Raw genomic sequence first — 17,630 nt, 5'->3', positions numbered from 1 at the left:
AAAACATAACTAAAATAACCGATTTGTTACCGTTTCAGGTCTAGCGATAAGTTTCGCTTCAATCAAACAATTAATGTAATGTAATTATGTCGGTAAACTATAAACATGTTATTGTTTTCAAACAAATTTGCAATTTTAGTTGAACTCATATTTATCATAAAACAATGAAAAAAAACTTTTTTATAATGGTGATTCATAAATGTTCTGTTTTGAAATTCATGCTGTGAAGCAAAATCATACCGGATAAAATTGAAATAAAGAGATTTCAACGATCATAACCGAAACCGGTTCAATTTCGTGGTTAAACCCAAAGAATCTTTTTCTTTTGAGTTTAAGTTTTATTCAAAAACAATCAAAACCATAAAAGCAAACATATAAAAACAATTGCTTTTTTTTTTTTTTGCAAAAGTTTAATGCGAATTTATTGCTTTGTCAACACAACTACTTGACGTACTGTATGTGTGTGTGCAGTGAATGAGTAAGACTGTATGTGTGCATGTGTCTGTGTGTGCGTGTGTGTGTGCAGCATAGAAAAATCAATAAGCAGACGACGCGCGGAGCACAAATCTCTCGAATGGAGACGCCGCCTTCTCACGTGGAGTAATCTCAACTATTCACGCACACGTACACAAAAACGCACACACACACAAGTTACGTGTGTAATAAATTACCGTTAGTTGCTTAGTTAATTCCAGAATTGTTGGCTTGAAGTCAAATTGTTGAATTCCGTATTCGATTTGCATGCCCAGAGAATTGCTGCGATTGGATCTCCCCCGGCAAAGAGACCAAGTCATCAAGTGACCAGGACACCAGAGCTATGCCAAAGCTCTACAAGAGACCGATGGACACGGATGACAGAGAGCACTGGACACGCGAATACGGTTACGAACACGGACACCATATACAGCAGCGACACAGTGCAGCGCGTTTCTGTCATGGATTTGACCCCCAAGAGAGAGACAATGCTGTGTCGAGGGTTGCCAAACATATTTTTGCACCGCTGCCGCCGCATGCAGTCATGCCTGGCAACCCAGTGGGGCACCAGGTGGTGCAGCAATGCGCATGCGCCTGATTCCCATCAACATCGACACCAACAAATCGACTCTCCAATTTTTCGCTGGTTTTTTCCATTTTCAAATAACGCGCTATATCGATAAGCATTTGCCAGAGACATGCCAATGGAAGAAATCGATTATTAGTTTATTCTTATCTATCTATTGATCTGTTCATCTATCTTCGAGTCTATTCATACATGTTTGATATGTTGTTTTTGTACTTTCAGATTCTTTGAGCCAATTATGAGAATTATCTATATATGTATATCTTTATCCTAATTAAAGATGACTACCAAGACTTCAACGGTAAGAGCTAGAAGGCTGAAACTTCTCACAGTAGTTGTGCTTTATATATAAAATGTTTAGTTTGACGTTCAAAATGATATCTTAGCTTATGGGCCTAAAATATGTAATTTTAACTGATAATATCCAAAATAAAATTTAATGCCCGTTGCATATCTAACACTATTTTAAGATTTTCGAAATCTGTTAGGAAATAACACAGAAATATGTAAAATAAAAATAGCTTTTTAAAAGTGTGCATCGTATAAAAGACAACTATGTTCAAGTGCTAGGTAACCAGTATAATATTTTAATATCAAAATGGTTTTCAAAGTCAATCAATGACTGTTTCAGCATCATAATATATATTCTGCAGATAATTACACGTACTGGACTGTACTTTCTGGAGTATAATTACAATTACACCAATTACAAATATGTTTATGATAGGTATTTATATAAAACAATTATTATAATAATTATGTGCACATACACAATACAATCAATTATATGCATTTCCATAGTTCCTCTTATGGAACAAGTTTCAAATAATAATAATATTTGTACAGTGGGACAAGTGCATGGCGAATAACATTTCACACCCAATTTGCCCTCTATATCCATCTTTGTCTATCTCGTTTTGCTCTCTGTCTGTCTCATATGGCAGAAAGAGAGCCGTGCCTTCTTCAGATATTAATACAAATATATCAACGTCAAGGCATAGGGGAATAGAGGCAACCGATTCTGATGGATGACTCGCATGCGCTTGCTCCTAAACAAGATACAATATAGTTGATATATAGTAGATACTACATACATATATATATATACATAGACCGATGTACATACAAACTCGTAAAAAGCGACACTATACAAACGCATTAAAAGCAGCTTAATAAATAGGCTAAAAGTTGCACAAATTAACCCGAGGAAGCTCCTAGAATTTCCGAGTGATGTCGCATGTCGCATTTTTGCGATGGTAATTGGATTCAATTCACTTCATTTCTTGGGCAGCAGCTCGGAGGCAGCAGCGGTGGCAGCAGCGGCAGTAGCAGTAGGTGCATGGACAGCTTGGACAGCATGAATAGCAGGGATATCAGGGATATCAGGGATATCAGAGTTGGGGTCTTCTCCATTGTCACCGTAGCAGCGCCGCTTGAAATCACTGAAGAGATCCTGACCCTGACCCTGACGCTGCTGCAGACTGCGCTGCGGATCAACGTGGACAGACTGCGTTGTGTTTCTGCCACAAGAGACACAAGACACAACTTAGTTGATATTGTTTTGGATAAGAAAAAAGTGGGCGGTCAATTGAACTTACCTCGTTTTGGTTAGCACCGTGCAGCCGTGCTCCACGATCATGTTGAGGGAATAGAGGGTGGATAAATTTAGAAGGCTATCGTGCTCATAGATCTCAATGTCCGGCAGCCGGATTTGGGTCTGGCGCGGATCCTGCAGGAAGCGCGCCAGGCGTTCGTTAACGCTTAGCTTGATGCTGAATCCTGGACGGTCGCCGTTGATGCGCCTACAGCCGGCGCGTATCTCACGCACCTCCTGCACTTGCATGGGCGGTGACGAGGAGAGGAATGGATTCGACGTCTCACCGGACATTTCGCTCTCGATCTGCTTAATGGGCGGCATGCCGTTCATATTGCTCTCCATGTCCAAGCAAACGTTAACGTCAACGTTAAGGCCAACGCTGCGATTGATCCGATTAGCGCCTCCTCCACAAATCTCAATCGGCTCCGAGCAGGCCGTCGGCTGAAACCGGGACAGATCCTGGAGTGCATCCTGCTGCGTGGGCGACTGTGAGGTGCCGCCAGCGCAGCTCTCAATGAATGTGGTAGTAGCTGTTGCTTCAGTGCCGGACATGAGCGTGTCATCCTCCCCAATGGTGTCGTCAGAACGTATTTGTGGCAGCAACGATTTCTTGGTCAGCTTACGTTTGGGATCGTATTTGCCACCTGGTCCAAACTCATTGCCCGGCCAATCGGTGAGCTCGTCGTCACCCTCGCGATCAGTGTCATGCCGCCGATGGCCGTCCTCGCTGTCCGATGAGGAGCTCAGCGAGCTGGAGCTGAGGAAATCGTACAGTTCGCTGCAGTCCATCGACTGCACCTGTAACGGTTGCGGTGTCTGGCAAAAACGGCGTCTGCGGTGTGACTTTAAGACACCTAGGCCGTGTCCGTGGATGCTACCATGGTGAGACTTGTTGCGATGAGCATGATAATCCGCACCAGCATTTTCCGGTGGCATCGGCGTATTCAGCAGCGATTCAATATCACTGACAGGCACAAGCGTTTCCATGCTAAAGTCACCAACAGCCGCAGCTGCCGCACACTCATTGAGCTCCTGCTGCAGCTCGGCTGCATCCGTGTTGGGCAGCGCTTGGCATTGTTCCAGTTCCTGACCCTGCTCCATGTTCGATGATGTATTGTCAGTCTTTTGTGATTGTTGCGGTTGCGATTGCGCAATGCGATTGATCTTGGATAGCAGCCCCTTGTTGAGCGGCAACAGACGGTCGCTGTGTGGCTTTGATGTGGATGAGTAGCTTCGTGGACGCATCCGATGATATTCCTCCATGTGCGTATAACGCGGCATGCTCGTAGAGTGCAGTTTACTAGATCCACTACATGTACCGATACCGGTACCTAGGCCACCTGCTCCCTGCTCGTGCTCATTATAACGATCGCGGTTGGAACGCTTACGCTTGCCACAGAAAAACAAATTCGAGCGATTGCCACTATCCGTCTTGAGCACACGCTTACGCACTGTGCTCGTGCTGCTGGAGACACATCCAGGGTTGCCAGTTCCAGTTCCAGCGCTAAGCATACCCGGATACACTGGTGACTCGATGAAACTGTGCGGTGACACCGCCAAATTAGTCTCCTTGCTGAATTCAAACTCCATAGACATGCGCTTAATCTTTCGTTTCCGACGCGAGTTTGGTTTGTAGAACCTAAAAAACAATGGAACAAATGTGAAATTGTCATTCTCAGGTCTCTGGCTAGTGCAACTTTCACTTACCGAGCAGGACTGAAATTGGTCTCGTTCAAAGAGTCCGACTCGAGGGCTCCCATTCCCATGCGAACAGCTGCAGCTGCGGCTGCGTTGAGAGTCTTACCAGGCAAGCGGAGGGGCAGCATTGCCTCGGCTTTCTCGTCCGAGTCGCTAGCCGGCAGCATTGTATTGTGTGTATGTGTGTGTGTGTGTGCTTCCAGGCCATCCACATTCGCACTGGGATGGTGGCCATGCCCGTGTGCATTTAACGTGTCTGTGGGACTGCTCGACGAATCTTCCGTTGGCTGCGGCGCACAAGCTGCAGCACAGATGAAGTGCAAGCGGATGAGGGGCGTTTTATATACGAGTATAGGAAAAAGAAAGAAAACAAAAAAAAAACATCGGCTCAAATACTTACGCAAATTACCCGTTGATCGAGTTCTTCGACGTGGGCCCCACCTACCAACGCCGCACGCCCTGTCCATGAGCGAGGTCTCCTCCAGGGCGAGGGTCAAGTCGTGCGAGAACTGATCCATTGCGCCAGCACACCTTGTTTCAATTGCGTTTCATTAAACTACTGCATATGCATCGGCATCAATTTAATAAAAAAAAAAATAATAATCCAAAGGCAAGCCTCAACAATTGGCAGCAATTCACTTCGATAGCAATATCGATTTTATGCATTTAATCGACAGTATTTTAATTTCACTTTCTTCGCGGAAACGCGTTATTGGTCGAATGCGGCCACATTGATTAATGTAAGTGCAAATTTTAAAATTTAGAAAAACCTTTTGTTGAAAGCTTCAAGTTCGTCAACCCAAGGGGAGCAAATTAACAAATTTAATTAAAATGAAAAAATATTTATTTTTAAGTTACCATTATTGGCATTGTACTTAAAATGGTACATGCTGCCAGATCGGAAAATTTTGCAGGGTGGCAGCCGTTGAACCGGGCTGCAACCTTTTGGGCCAAAACAGTGTTTCGTCACCAGTGTTGCCAAGTTTATATGAAGAACAAGCATTAAAATTTGTTTTTGTGGATACTTTTCCACTAAAAAAGCCAGAGCTAGCTATAAAATAGCTAAGTTGGCAACAGTGACCGTGAGATGCAGAAGCTCATGTTCGAAAATATCTATTTTTCGTTATAATTTGCACGTTTAACTTTCAATTTGATTAATTTGACGTAAATTTCGTCGCACATTTAAACTTGACACGCAACAAGTCGCTGTGGTCACACCAATTATCAATTTGCATACGCAGCACCCGCAACTGACCGCTTTCGTTTGTGCCGGTTGTCATAAAAGAAAAAACGCCGCTTTTTTTTTTTTTGCTTGTCTACGTGCTATTGATTTGATTTATTGTAATTGTTGATATTGCTTGCAATATGAGTCGTCGACGCGCTCACGATACTGAGGACGAGGGCTATGGTGAGTTAAACTCCGATTAAATATGCATTTTCGTAATTATAATAACTATAATTATAAATCATAGACCATAGACGAAACAAACGGCGCCGCGTCTCCGAGAATCAGGAGATTGAAGATCGCCTGGAGTCACTGATTCTGCGCGTGGGCGAGCGCAGCACCTCGTCGGTGGAGTCGAATCTCGAAGGTCTGGTGTCAGTGCTGGAGGCTGATCTGGGCACTTTTCGGCTAAAGATCCTACGCATCCTCTCCGACTGTGCCGTGCGTATGCCCGAGAAGTGCACAGTGTACACGACCTTGGTTGGTCTGCTCAATGCCAAGAACTACAAGTTTGGTGGTGAGTTCGTCGACCATATGGTGAAAACGTTCAAGGAGTCATTAAAGCTATGCCGTTGGGACGCGGCACGTTACTCGCTGCGCTTCCTGGCCGATCTGGTCAACTGTCACGTCATCTCGGCGACAAGTCTGCTCCAGCTGCTCGACACAATGATAGATGTGTCCAACGAGGACACTGTGCCACAGGTGCGTCGTGATTGGTTCGTGTTTGCCGTCCTCTCCACACTGCCCTGGGTGGGACGTGATCTGTACGAGAAGAAGGAGTCGGCGCTGGAATCGTTGCTGCTGCGCATTGAAGTGTATTTGAACAAGCGCTCCAAGAAGCATCACAATGCACTGCGCGTCTGGTCATCAGATGCGCCACATCCGCAGGAGGAGTACCTGGACTGTCTGTGGGCACAGATACGCAAGCTACGCCAGGATAACTGGGCCGAGAAGCACATACCGCGTCCCTATCTTGTCTTCGACTCCATTTTGTGCGAGGCACTGCAGCACAATCTGCCGCAGATTACGCCGCCGCCACACCACGACTCCTTTGAGTATCCCATGCCGTGGGTGGTGTACCGCATGTTTGACTACACTGACTGCCCGGATGGACCCAATTTGCCTGGTGCGCATTCAATTGAGCGCTTCTTGATCGAGGAGCATCTGCATCACATCATTGAGACGCATCATCACGAGCGTAAGGATTGCGCCGCACAGCTGCTCAACTTTCCCTTCAAACACAAGATCCCCTTGGAATACTGTATTGTGGAGATGATATTTGCGGAACTCTTTCACATGCCCACGCCCCGCTATCTGGACATTTGTTACGGCTCCATTCTGATCGAGCTATGCAAACTGCAGCCAGGCACCCTGCCCCAGGTGCTAGCCCAGGCCACTGAGATTCTGTTCATGCGTATCGACTCTATGAATACCTCGTGCTTTGATCGTTTTGTTAACTGGTTCAGCTATCATTTGAGTAACTTTAAGTTCACCTGGTCATGGGACGAGTGGGACAGTTGCCTTTTGCTCGATGCCGAGCATCCACGTCCCAAGTTCATACAGGAGGTGCTCCAGAAGTGCCTGCGGTAAGAAATAACAACAACCGCCAAACTCCTCACAGTTATTGTTTGATATTGTTTGATTTCTCTACAGATTGTCGTACCATCAGCGTATTACCGAAATGATGCCCACAACATATGCGAAGCTTATTCCGGTGACTCCTGTTCCTAACTACAAGTACTCCAACGAGGAGGCAGGTAAGTCGCATTCTCTCTAAGCCTTCTTTCCAGCTTTAAACCCCTTTTCGAAATGAGCCAGTTGATTTCATTTATATTGATGACAATGGAAACGTTTCCTGTGAAACGTGGCCAATGTTTAAAATCTTTAGATTTAATAGGATCAGGACCAATTGGGATTTGGCTTTTCTAAGTAGATCTGTTATTATATGCTTTTGTACCAAATCAAGGGTGGGAATCAGTTATGAATCGGATTATGATTCTTTACAAGTTGTGATTTCATTTGAAACTTTACTCCATTGAAAACAGCTCCAGATAAGGATGTAGTAATATTTTCAATTTATAATACAAAGACTGGAATCAATTGGAATTCGGTTATCCCAAGTGTAACTGTTGTAATCAGTTCATATTCCAATCTAAAGTTGACTTGAAAATGGTTTTAAAACTGTCAAAACTCAAACTACACATTGAACCGGTTTGCAGTCGTTCATGCAACAGTCTTAACCTAATGTGGAATCCATCTAAACCGTTTATTGCTTCATTTACAAATAGGTTGATATTAAAGTACTTAAAAATGTTAGCTGCATATCCAAATCGTAGATTTATTTAAATTGGATTTGGAATAAGCACTTGTAAACAATTTAAACTTAGCTTATGAATATTTTAAAATAAGTGGATTAAAATTAGGATTAGTTGTTGAATTGACATTTAGGTGCGCTTCACTTCATTCTCCTCGTCGTCCACAATGATGGGTATCTCCTCGCCATTCTCGCCCACCTTGATGCTCACGGATTTGCTGACCGACTTCTGGGTGAGCACCTCGATGACTTCTCGTCCTGGAACGGGCAACGGTCCTGCTAACGGCACAGCTGCTGTGGTTGCTGGCATCTCTGTGCTCCTCAAATGATTGCTGTTGGTTGTGGCCAGTGTGGGCAGTAGTGTTGTCGTTGTTGTGGTTGTGGTTGTCGTTGTTGTGGTTGTATTTGCACTTGTATTTGTTGTTGACGGCACAAAGGGTATCTTGGACTCGTGTCGATGACTACTCTTTGCCTTGCTGTCCAAACCAGTGGCATTCTCCCTGCGTCGCTGCTTCCACTTGGAAAACGACGGTGGCTCTGTGGTTGTCGTTGTGGTTGTTGTCGATCTGCCCGCCGTGATGCGTGGCGTGGTCCGATAGCGACTCAATGCTCGGAGCGGTGTGATGCTCGTCGAGCTGGACACAAAGCTTCCTTTGCTCAGAGTCGCTGCTGTGGATTTGGGTGCTACGGTTGTGGATACACTTCCCTCTGTGGTGCTTGTTGTTGTTGTTGTTGTGGCTGGTGACGTTGTACTCACTGCTGGCCCTGGTGTGGATGCAACCTTTGTCTGCTTTTGACTTCCAGCGGGTCGCTGCTCCGACTCTCTCGCGGATTCCCGGTGCTCTTCTCCCTGCTCCTCCTCCAACTGGGCGGTTTCCTCACTCGTTGTCTCGTGAACTTGAGCAGAATGTTGATACCGCTGTGGCTCATCGGAATCGTAGTTGTGTGGATTCTCCAGATGCAGCACATCCTCCGGATTCTGGTGCACATACAACGGATCCGGCTCCGAGTAGCGATAGACAGTTTCCTCCAGTGGCTCGCTCTGTACAAACGACTTGAGATCCTCTTCAGCCTCAGGACCACCGCCTGCATAGATGAGCAGCGGTTTCAGCTTCGATGTCTGGTACTTAGCCGCTTGATTATAAGCTGGCAGATCATCAATTGTTTAAAAGCAAAGAAGAGTTACATTTTAGTATGTTCATGTGAGAGAATCCCAACAATATATGTATATGATTTCCTAAGATATTTCCCAACTTGGTCAATAGCTGGAATGGTCTATAGATTAAAATTCTTAACGGCTCATTCTAGTCTTATCTGTGATAAACTTCATATTTTTTAGGGCCTCGTTATCTCTGCGGTAACTTTATTTATTCCTCCATTGTCACTTTGTAGCTTTTTCTCCCCTGTGTCCTCCATGTTCACATGTTGTCTACCTTTACACAATTTAACAATATCTGCTCCATGGTCTCACTGTTTATGCTGTACCTTTATTTAATTCCTCCATGGTCACTTTAACCCTTCCATTATTATTCTTATCAAGGACTGTAATCATTATAAGTTTTATTATAAAACTCAAGAAATAATCATTTTTTTTTACTTTTATTGTTTTATTTATGATTACTTTTGAGCAAAAAAAATAAAACTCAAGAAATGATCATTATTTTTGAGCACAAAAAATAATTCTCATAGAATATTGATATTTTCTTGAGTTTTATATTTTTGATCAAATAAAACTCAAGTTGGTTTTTTGATTACCTTTATAAGGAATATGGACAAAATGTACAAATATACATGGATTCACAGATTAGAAATGTATATAAAGTTTGTCCATATTTCTTATAAAAAATTTTAAAAAACCAACTTGAGTTTTATTTGATCAAAAATATAAAACTCAAGAAATAATCAATATTCTATGAGTTTTATTTTTTTTTGTCAAAAATATAAGTTTTATTTCTTGAGTTTTATTTTTTTACTCAAAAATAATGATAATTTTATGAGTAAAATAATTAAAATCATAACTTTACAAAATCATGGTAAAATTCCATAGATTACCCTTAAAAAAATTGTTTGGAATATTTCACTCTCTTTTAAAGTTACTAGAAGTAAATGATTTTTTCAAAAATAAAATAATAATTATTTACTGTCCCTGATTCTTAATGATTTAATATTCCCCTGCCTTCTCCATGATCACATAAATCACAATTTTGACTAATCTTTCAACATACAACTAAATTTTGATCATGGTCTCAATATCTATGCTGTCACTGTGATCATAATTCTCCTGACTCCTCACCATGGTCACATTAATCAACTGTCACCTCCATGGTGACTTGGATATCGTTAAAAAGTTACTCACCCGTGTAGAGCTGTGGTGATCGCAGTATTGGATGCTGATCCTGACTGTGATACAGATCCTCGCCAGTTTCTAAGGATTCAGCTGAACCTGACGCATGATTCGTCGGGAACTGCACCTCCCGATGTTGGTTGTGCTCATACTGGTGTTGATGATGCAAGGGCGGGTGTGAGGTTGGAGGCGATAGCGTGGTCAACTCTGGAACGTATGCTGCCGGACGATATCCGTGCTCGGGTTGATTGTTAGCCTCGTTAACCAGGCCATTAGGCGTCATGTAAAAGTGATGATGAAAGTGATGGGTGACTGGTGCTCCAGTCACGCCCCCCACATTCCCTGCAGTGCCGCCACTCTGCTCATTGGGCAAAGGATAACGCTCTAGAGGCTTTGGCAATTCCGGATGAGGGCCGAGTTTGATTGGATAGCTGGGTCGAAAGGTCGTGGCCGGAATGTAATTGGGCCGCAAGCCCAGATTGTAAAGTCCCGGAAACAGTTCGATCTTGGGTGATCCCTTGGCACCTTCCGACACTCCCTTTAGGTACTCACCAATGTTGAGGTGGGACAGAGGTTGCTGTGCTGGCGGCGGCGGCGGGGGAGGCTGAAAGATGCCGCGGACAAAGGTCGCTTGGGGCTGTCGATCCTGACGGCGCTGGGCAAAGGTCTGGTCACGCTTCTCCTCGTAGGCGACACGGCCAAAGCTCTGCGGATAGTCCACCTCCTTCTGGATGAAGCTCTGTGGCGGCCAGCCAATATTGGACGTCAAAGGCGACACGCTGAACTTCATTTCGTAGTGATAGCGATGGGGCAATCTCTGGGCATCGCCATCCCGATGTCGGATGCGTTGCACCCGCCACAGAGCACGCGCCTGAACGCCTGGCTCGGTCTGGTTGGGATCGGCGGTGCCTTCGACAAAGCGATAGCTTCCATTGGCCGCCAGCTGCTCCAGTCGTCCGCTGGCCAAGGTCACAATGTCCCCGAAGCGGGACTGCGCCGACTGACCTGCGCCATCGGCTGGTATGTAGGGCGTCTGTAGGAAGTCGTGATAATCATGCAGCTGGCTGCCGCAGAAGCTCTTAGTTTGGCCACGAGGAGTAACACAAGGCGAGCTGAGATCGCCTCCTGAACACCTACCTGAGATTGCCGGAAGCAGCGCCCACAGCGGCGTCCGTAAAAAGCGTCACATAGGTGACATGCTTGAGGGTATGCTCCCACGCTCTGTCGGCTGCTTCTGCGGGCTGCTCCTCGTAGAAGAGACGCTTGCCCGACAGCTGCTGTGCCTGCTTGGGCGTCAGCACCAGATCCCTGCCAGCACCAACAATGGCCGTCACCTGATGCAGCTGCAAAGCAGCAACAAACAACAAACAACAATCAACAAAATACAACAATTCACAATTCGGAATCCTCTCCAGCTTCTGTGACTGTGACTTCAACTTGGACTTACGACTGCCAACAGAATGCTCAGGCCACAGATATTCCTCATTTCCACATAAAAAAAAAAACAAAACAAAGAAACAACAAAAACACACAACAACAAAAAACGAGAAACAATGATGAATCTCGAGCAGCTCTTGGCCAAATCTTTGAGACGCACGACGTTTGTGCAGCGCGCGCTTAAACACACGACTGAAACGCGTCCACGACGTGCTCACCGCTAATAATAAACAGACACCCACCGAGAGGCCACCCAACCACCGAACCACCCAACCACCCAACAACCGAACAACCGAACCACTGCACTATGGGAACTTTAAACATTTTTTTAAAATTTATTAAAAGACCATGACTGCAACAAACCTCCAAAATTTTGTCAGCCATAGAACAAGACATCGGACCCTGAACCCAAGGGTTCGAACCTTGGTTCAATTTCATACAACAAAATATTTTTATTGTTATACATTTTTCTCTTCATTTTGAACCAATTAAATTTTTTTTAAGGCCTGTATTTTTTTTATGGTCTAAGACACCAAAGACATCAAACAATCGGTTAAAAAACAGGCTCTTGTATTAAAACCGTTTTAGTTTTCCAAGATATGCGAACCACACCACCAATTTTGAGCTATATTATGCTAAAAATTATCAAGATCTAACTATATAAACTTAAAGCTCTAGGATCAATCGGACGAGAGACGAATTCTTGTATAAAACAAATGAAAAATTGTGTTGGTAATTATTTAATAATTTTTTAAATAGGCTCACAACTTTTATTTTTTTTGCCTCTTTTCTATTTTGTCAACATTTGAAGGCTTTAATTTATAAATTCTTTGAAGCCTATGAAATTATTTAAGAAAAAATTTGGTATTATTGGACAACACTGCATGGATTTCTCGGCAGAGTTCCACGAGGAATCCCTAATGTTTTATGTGAGGAAAAACTTAGGGAATACCTAGGGAGGTTTCCTCTGTCCTCGTTCCTAGGAACTCACAATGTTAAAGTCCACAACGTTTTTCGTACAATGTCCACAAGGTGTTGCTATCGATTAGGGACAAATCCACATGGATTCCACAACTTTTTCTCGAGGTCTGCAACTGCTAAGTGGTTTAAACTAATATTTTTAGCCTAAATGTAATTTTTTTTTAAACAAACCATTGTTTTTAGGTAGGTAATTTTAAAAATATGTTTTTACATCTAAAATGTATTAATCTGCGTACTGCTAATGAATAAATGTTGGAAAAATGACAAAAGTTGCCATAGTGCTCAGTCAGCTGACGCTGACGTAGCTGCTGCTACCTCCGCTGGCTTCTCCTCCGTCTCCTCCTTCTCCTCCGCAGTCTCTGTCTCTGCCACTGTTGCTTTCATTGGATCAGCCAAGCGGCGCATCGCCAACGGCGAAGATTTCGCAATCTTTGCGCGTCAGACGCCACAACGGCCGCGTTTTGTGGCAGGTGGAAGGTGGCTGGCGGTGGAGGCGGGGGAAGCGGGTGACAGCAACGCGCATTTATGCAACACTTGCGGATGTTTAGACCCCCTTAAAGCCGCCACATCACCCTTACCCTAGTCGTCCCAAGACCACGCCTCCTACCGCTCTAAGCTGCTTTTCTTCTTCTTTTATTTCTATTTTTTTTTTGGCAACGAGCTAGTTTTTTCGGTTTGAATCTTTTGGAGCAGCTCAAATCCACAAGAGATTCCTTATGTGAGATATGCTGCTCGCTTCGTTGAAGTTCAATAGTGGAACTGCCCCCTCCCCAACCGTTGCCTGCTGACCCTATATATATGTAGTTTGATTCCATCTGATTGTCTCGTTCTCATTGCAATCAGTTCACCTTGCTTAGATTCTTTTTGGGGGTAAAGATCAGGCCATAGATTTGAGAGTTTTGACTGGCCTGACCTGAAGAAGAGTTTGACATGGAATCAAAGTTAAAGATGTTAAACATAAGACACGAAATACCAAAGAATATTTTGAAAAACTGTTATGTAGATTTGTTTGGCTGCTGTGCCGATTCTCAGCGCTGTCACGCTGGCTAATTGCTCATAAAAACGTGGCTAACACGTACACACACACACACCCACATACTGAATATTCTTTTGTGAGCGTAAGGTTTTTCAATTCCGCTTTGTGCTGCATTCGTAAACGTTGAAACTTGTCTGGTTTTCCTATGAAACTGAACCTAAAGAACATGTCTTGTCACGCACGCATCTCTATCTAAAACACATAACATCTAGAGTCGTATAGAGAGAGAGAGAGAGAGAGAGAGCTGCTGGACATGGTACGCATCATGGAGCAGTGCCCTGATCTTTAAACTACGTGCCTTGGACACGCTCAATTTGCGCTGAAAATCAAAGATCCGTAAAAATATTCGGCATCAAGTAAAGCAAATGCTAATAAGGCTAATAAGGGGCTTATACCCTGTAATCTTGGGTTCAACAGTTGGCATGTGCAGGAATTGAGAGAACGAAAAAAAAGAAGATCGCTAGATTTTAAAGTACATAACTTTTAATTTTTATATTTATCAGGGAATAAAACCGAAACAAATATAGGTTACGGTTTCGGTTCCAGTAAGTCCCGAAATAACTAAGGTTCCATTTCAGTTTTTTTTCTTTCGGCTTCGGTATCATTACCGTTACGTACAACAAATCAATTTTGAAACATTTGAAAATGTTAAGATGTCGTTTTATAATAAATACGACATCGAAATAAATAGGGCAAACATTTTTTTTTAACGAATTTTCAAATATTTGAATGCAGAATGAATTAAGAGGCCAAACCATGATCAAAATTACATTCGGCTTGAAAATCGGCTCAGATTTGATCAAGTTATGACGGTTTGAAGTTGGTCAGACTGCGGATTTAGTCACTTTACAAGTCCAAATTTTTGTTCAATTTGGCATGATTTTTTACAAAAAAATGAAAGGTCTCAGAATCAAGTTTAAAGTGTTGTTTTATACTAATTACGATATAGGGAGTTGATTAAAAGTGAAAACTTGAGATTTAAAATTTTGAATTTTCGAAATTTCAAAGGGGGGACCCTTAGCATCGAAATCAATATCTAGTAGAATCTAGAGGAACATTTTTTTTTCTAAGAATTTAATAAAATTTAAACGCAAAATGAATTTACAGGCCAAATCAAGACCAAAATGACATACCGCTTGAAAATCGGTTCAGTTTTGATCAAGTTATGACAGTTTGAAGTTGGTCAACTCTTTAACCGTACCGGTATCGTTTCCGATGTTATTCCCTGATTCTTATATAGTCTTGAGACTTTAAGATATTATTTAACAAATCAATCAGTTGTATTAATAGAATATGTATACCTGGAATATCATATATAGTGTAGAAGCCTTTTTTTACTTTCCACGTTAAAAACTAAAACTTTCAAGTGAATGAATCATTTTAAAATTCTTTGAACCCATTTTATAAAAACCTTGAGACACTTAGAATGTATTCTTTAAATAAATACGTATAAAAAATATCTTTTAAAATGTAAAAGTACAATTTAAAATTTGCAATAACGTTTGCTTGCTGTTAATATTGAAATTGTTCCTTGTCAATTAAATTATAGTGAGATTTGATATTGAGTTTAATCCAATGTTTATGTCAGGGGAAAAGGGCAGAGGGTATCTTCTAGTCAAGCGTGCTTGACTAGTGTTTGTTGTAACTAATAAGCTGTCATATTCCCATGGCGACTCTCTGGCCTTTGTGAGAACTTTACTCGCTGATCTTGACACGCTGCATTGTGGTCTTTGTTTTGCTGGCAGTCACAAAGATTTGGACTGCCAGCAGCCAAGTGGGTCGAGTTGCAGTTCCGCATTCCCTCCATAGCTGACTGTGCAAATTGGACGCATTTAACCATCACATCACCTGTTCCCTCATCTGCTCTGCTTAACGCGCATTTCATTGACATAATCGAGTCAAGTGCCAATAAATTGCATGTTTTAGTTATTGTCAGGTTGAGCACCGTAAAGGGGAAGTGGGTGATGGGAGTTGGGGGAAGGGGAGGGGGCTGGCAGGAGGAACACATCATTAGTAACGCACTAGGCAGTGCTTGACAGCGGGATTCAGCAACTGGCGGTTGCCGCTTGGTTCCACGCGACGAAGCATAAAAAGCGAAAGTGTCAACCAATTTAAGATTCCTCCTGCTTTTCTCCCCTCCTCCAGCTCCTCCCCCCTCCCACTGTCTGTCATCTAATGAAGATACATTCAACTTGCAACATGTTTACATATTTCTTACCTTCCTTTGTTGCTCGTTTCTTGTTTCTCGTTTCATTAGCCAACCTACCGGGCACCGCGGTGGCTCATCAACTGGTGGTGGCCATTAGACAGAAGTGCACACCAGAGGAGGTGGTCAACATACTGAAGGATATACCCAGCAGTGGATACAGTGGCGAGGAGATGTCCGATGGCAGTTTTAATGCACTCAAGATCGATGTCTTTGTACAGACGCTGCTCAATTTGGGTTCCAAGTCGTTCTCGCACAGCTTTGCGGCCATCTCCAAATTCCATGTGGTGTTCCGCGCCTTGGCCGAGACGGAGGAGGCACAAATCTGCATACTGCACAACATCTTTGAGTTGTGGTCATCTCATCAGCAAATGATGGTCGTTCTGATCGATAAGCTGCTCAAGCTCCAAATTGTCGATTGCTCGGCGGTGGCCACATGGATATTCTCCAAGGAGATGACCGGCGAGTTCACCAAAATGTATCTCTGGGAGATTCTCCATCTGACCATCAAAAAGATGAACAAGCATGTCATCAAGCTAAGTAAGTTGATCAAACCCATTGACAATAAGATTTCTAAACCAATCGTATGCTTCATTTTAGACACTGAGCTGAGTGATGCCAAGGAGAAACTGTCGAAGGCAGACTCCTCCTCCAGCGACACAGATGAGGACACACCGCACAAGCGTAAGAAGCCCATCACTCACGCGGACAAGCCATCCGAGGAGGTAACTCAACCATTCCATCACCAGCACCAATTCCATCAACTTTATTCATGAATTTTCATTCTACTCAGGTCGTGGAACGCATGGAGGAGAAACTGGAGGCAGCCAATGTGAATCAAAAGCGTCTGTTCCTGATCGTCTTTCAGCGTTTCATAATGATACTGTCCGAGCATCTGCTACGATCCGATACAGATGGACGCGATCCGGATACGGACTGGTATCGCTGGACCATTGGCCGCCTGCAGCAGGTGTTTCTTATGGTAAATTTGCCAAGTAACTTTATGTCTATTAATTGAGAGCTAATCCTCTGTTTTAATGCATTGTTAACAGCATCACGAACAGGTGCAAAAGTACAGTAGCACACTGGAGACGCTGCTATTCACATCAGATCTGGACACACACATACTGGAGGTATTCCAACAGTTTGTCGCACTACGCGCCTAATAACCTGAATAACAATAAAAAAAGGAAAGCCCCAAGGGCTCTGGCTGAGTGTTGGTCCCTGGTGCATGATAAAGATGTGTAACAAGACCAACAGCAGAAGTTCAGCACCGCAGATGTCCAGAGATGTAGATGGACAGCAGATAGGCACTTGGTCAGCGTCACTTTAGTCTGAGCCTTAGTTCAGTTTTAAGTTTTAGTTTTTGTAACATGCATACGAGTACATAATTTAAATATAAAGGGCCATATCAAGCAGCCCACATTCTACCCAACAAGTCATACACACACACAAAGACACAACAAATTTATACACACACACACACAAACACACACAGATGCAGAACAACATTAAATGACACAAATTTTGTAATTTGTAATCAACAAAGTGCTAAAATTAAAGAATGCAAACTATATCAAAAAGTTTCTTGAAACGAGAAAGAACTAAAAACTGTAAGCTTTTGATTCAAAACTCATCTATTAATATTCTGTATATAAATATTATATAATGAGTCAAACAACTAAGAGACCAAATGGTAAAAGCTTGATAAGCTCCACATTCACCAAAGCGT

The 17,630-nt window shown here is 43.1% G+C and overlaps 2 protein-coding genes across 3 annotated transcripts; one reads left to right on the top strand and one right to left on the bottom strand.

Annotated features, from left to right (window-relative positions):
- Positions 1–1,662: 1,662 nt before the first annotated feature.
- On the bottom strand, positions 1,663–4,998 carry LOC117793591. Its single transcript, XM_034633950.1, has 4 exons — positions 4,756–4,998; positions 4,365–4,656; positions 2,659–4,296; positions 1,663–2,580 (listed from the first exon to the last, which is right to left on the bottom strand). Exons 1-4 carry the CDS (start codon positions 4,871–4,873, stop codon positions 2,337–2,339), a joined length of 2,292 nt encoding a protein of 763 aa, XP_034489841.1. The 5' UTR covers positions 4,874–4,998; the 3' UTR covers positions 1,663–2,336.
- Positions 4,999–5,426: 428 nt separating this feature from the next.
- On the top strand, positions 5,427–17,335 carry LOC117792421 (nuclear cap-binding protein subunit 1). Of its 2 annotated transcripts, XR_004618174.1 has the most exons (8): positions 5,427–5,763; positions 5,828–7,166; positions 7,234–7,337; positions 15,950–16,438; positions 16,499–16,623; positions 16,692–16,880; positions 16,951–17,121; positions 17,167–17,335. XR_004618174.1 is itself a non-coding variant. In XM_034632574.1 (7 exons), exons 1-7 carry the CDS (start codon positions 5,721–5,723, stop codon positions 17,062–17,064), a joined length of 2,403 nt encoding a protein of 800 aa, XP_034488465.1. In that variant the 5' UTR covers positions 5,427–5,720; the 3' UTR covers positions 17,065–17,335. The 2 variants fall into 2 exon arrangements, 1 of the variants encoding a protein (XP_034488465.1); XM_034632574.1 differs by having other exon boundaries at positions 16,951–17,335.
- The last annotated feature ends 295 nt before the right edge of the window (positions 17,336–17,630 follow it).

Source organism: Drosophila innubila, chromosome X, assembly GCF_004354385.1.
Source record: "Drosophila innubila isolate TH190305 chromosome X, UK_Dinn_1.0, whole genome shotgun sequence".
Taxonomy (NCBI): Eukaryota; Metazoa; Arthropoda; class Insecta; order Diptera; family Drosophilidae; genus Drosophila; species Drosophila innubila.
This window is presented reverse-complemented; position numbering and strand designations above follow the sequence as displayed.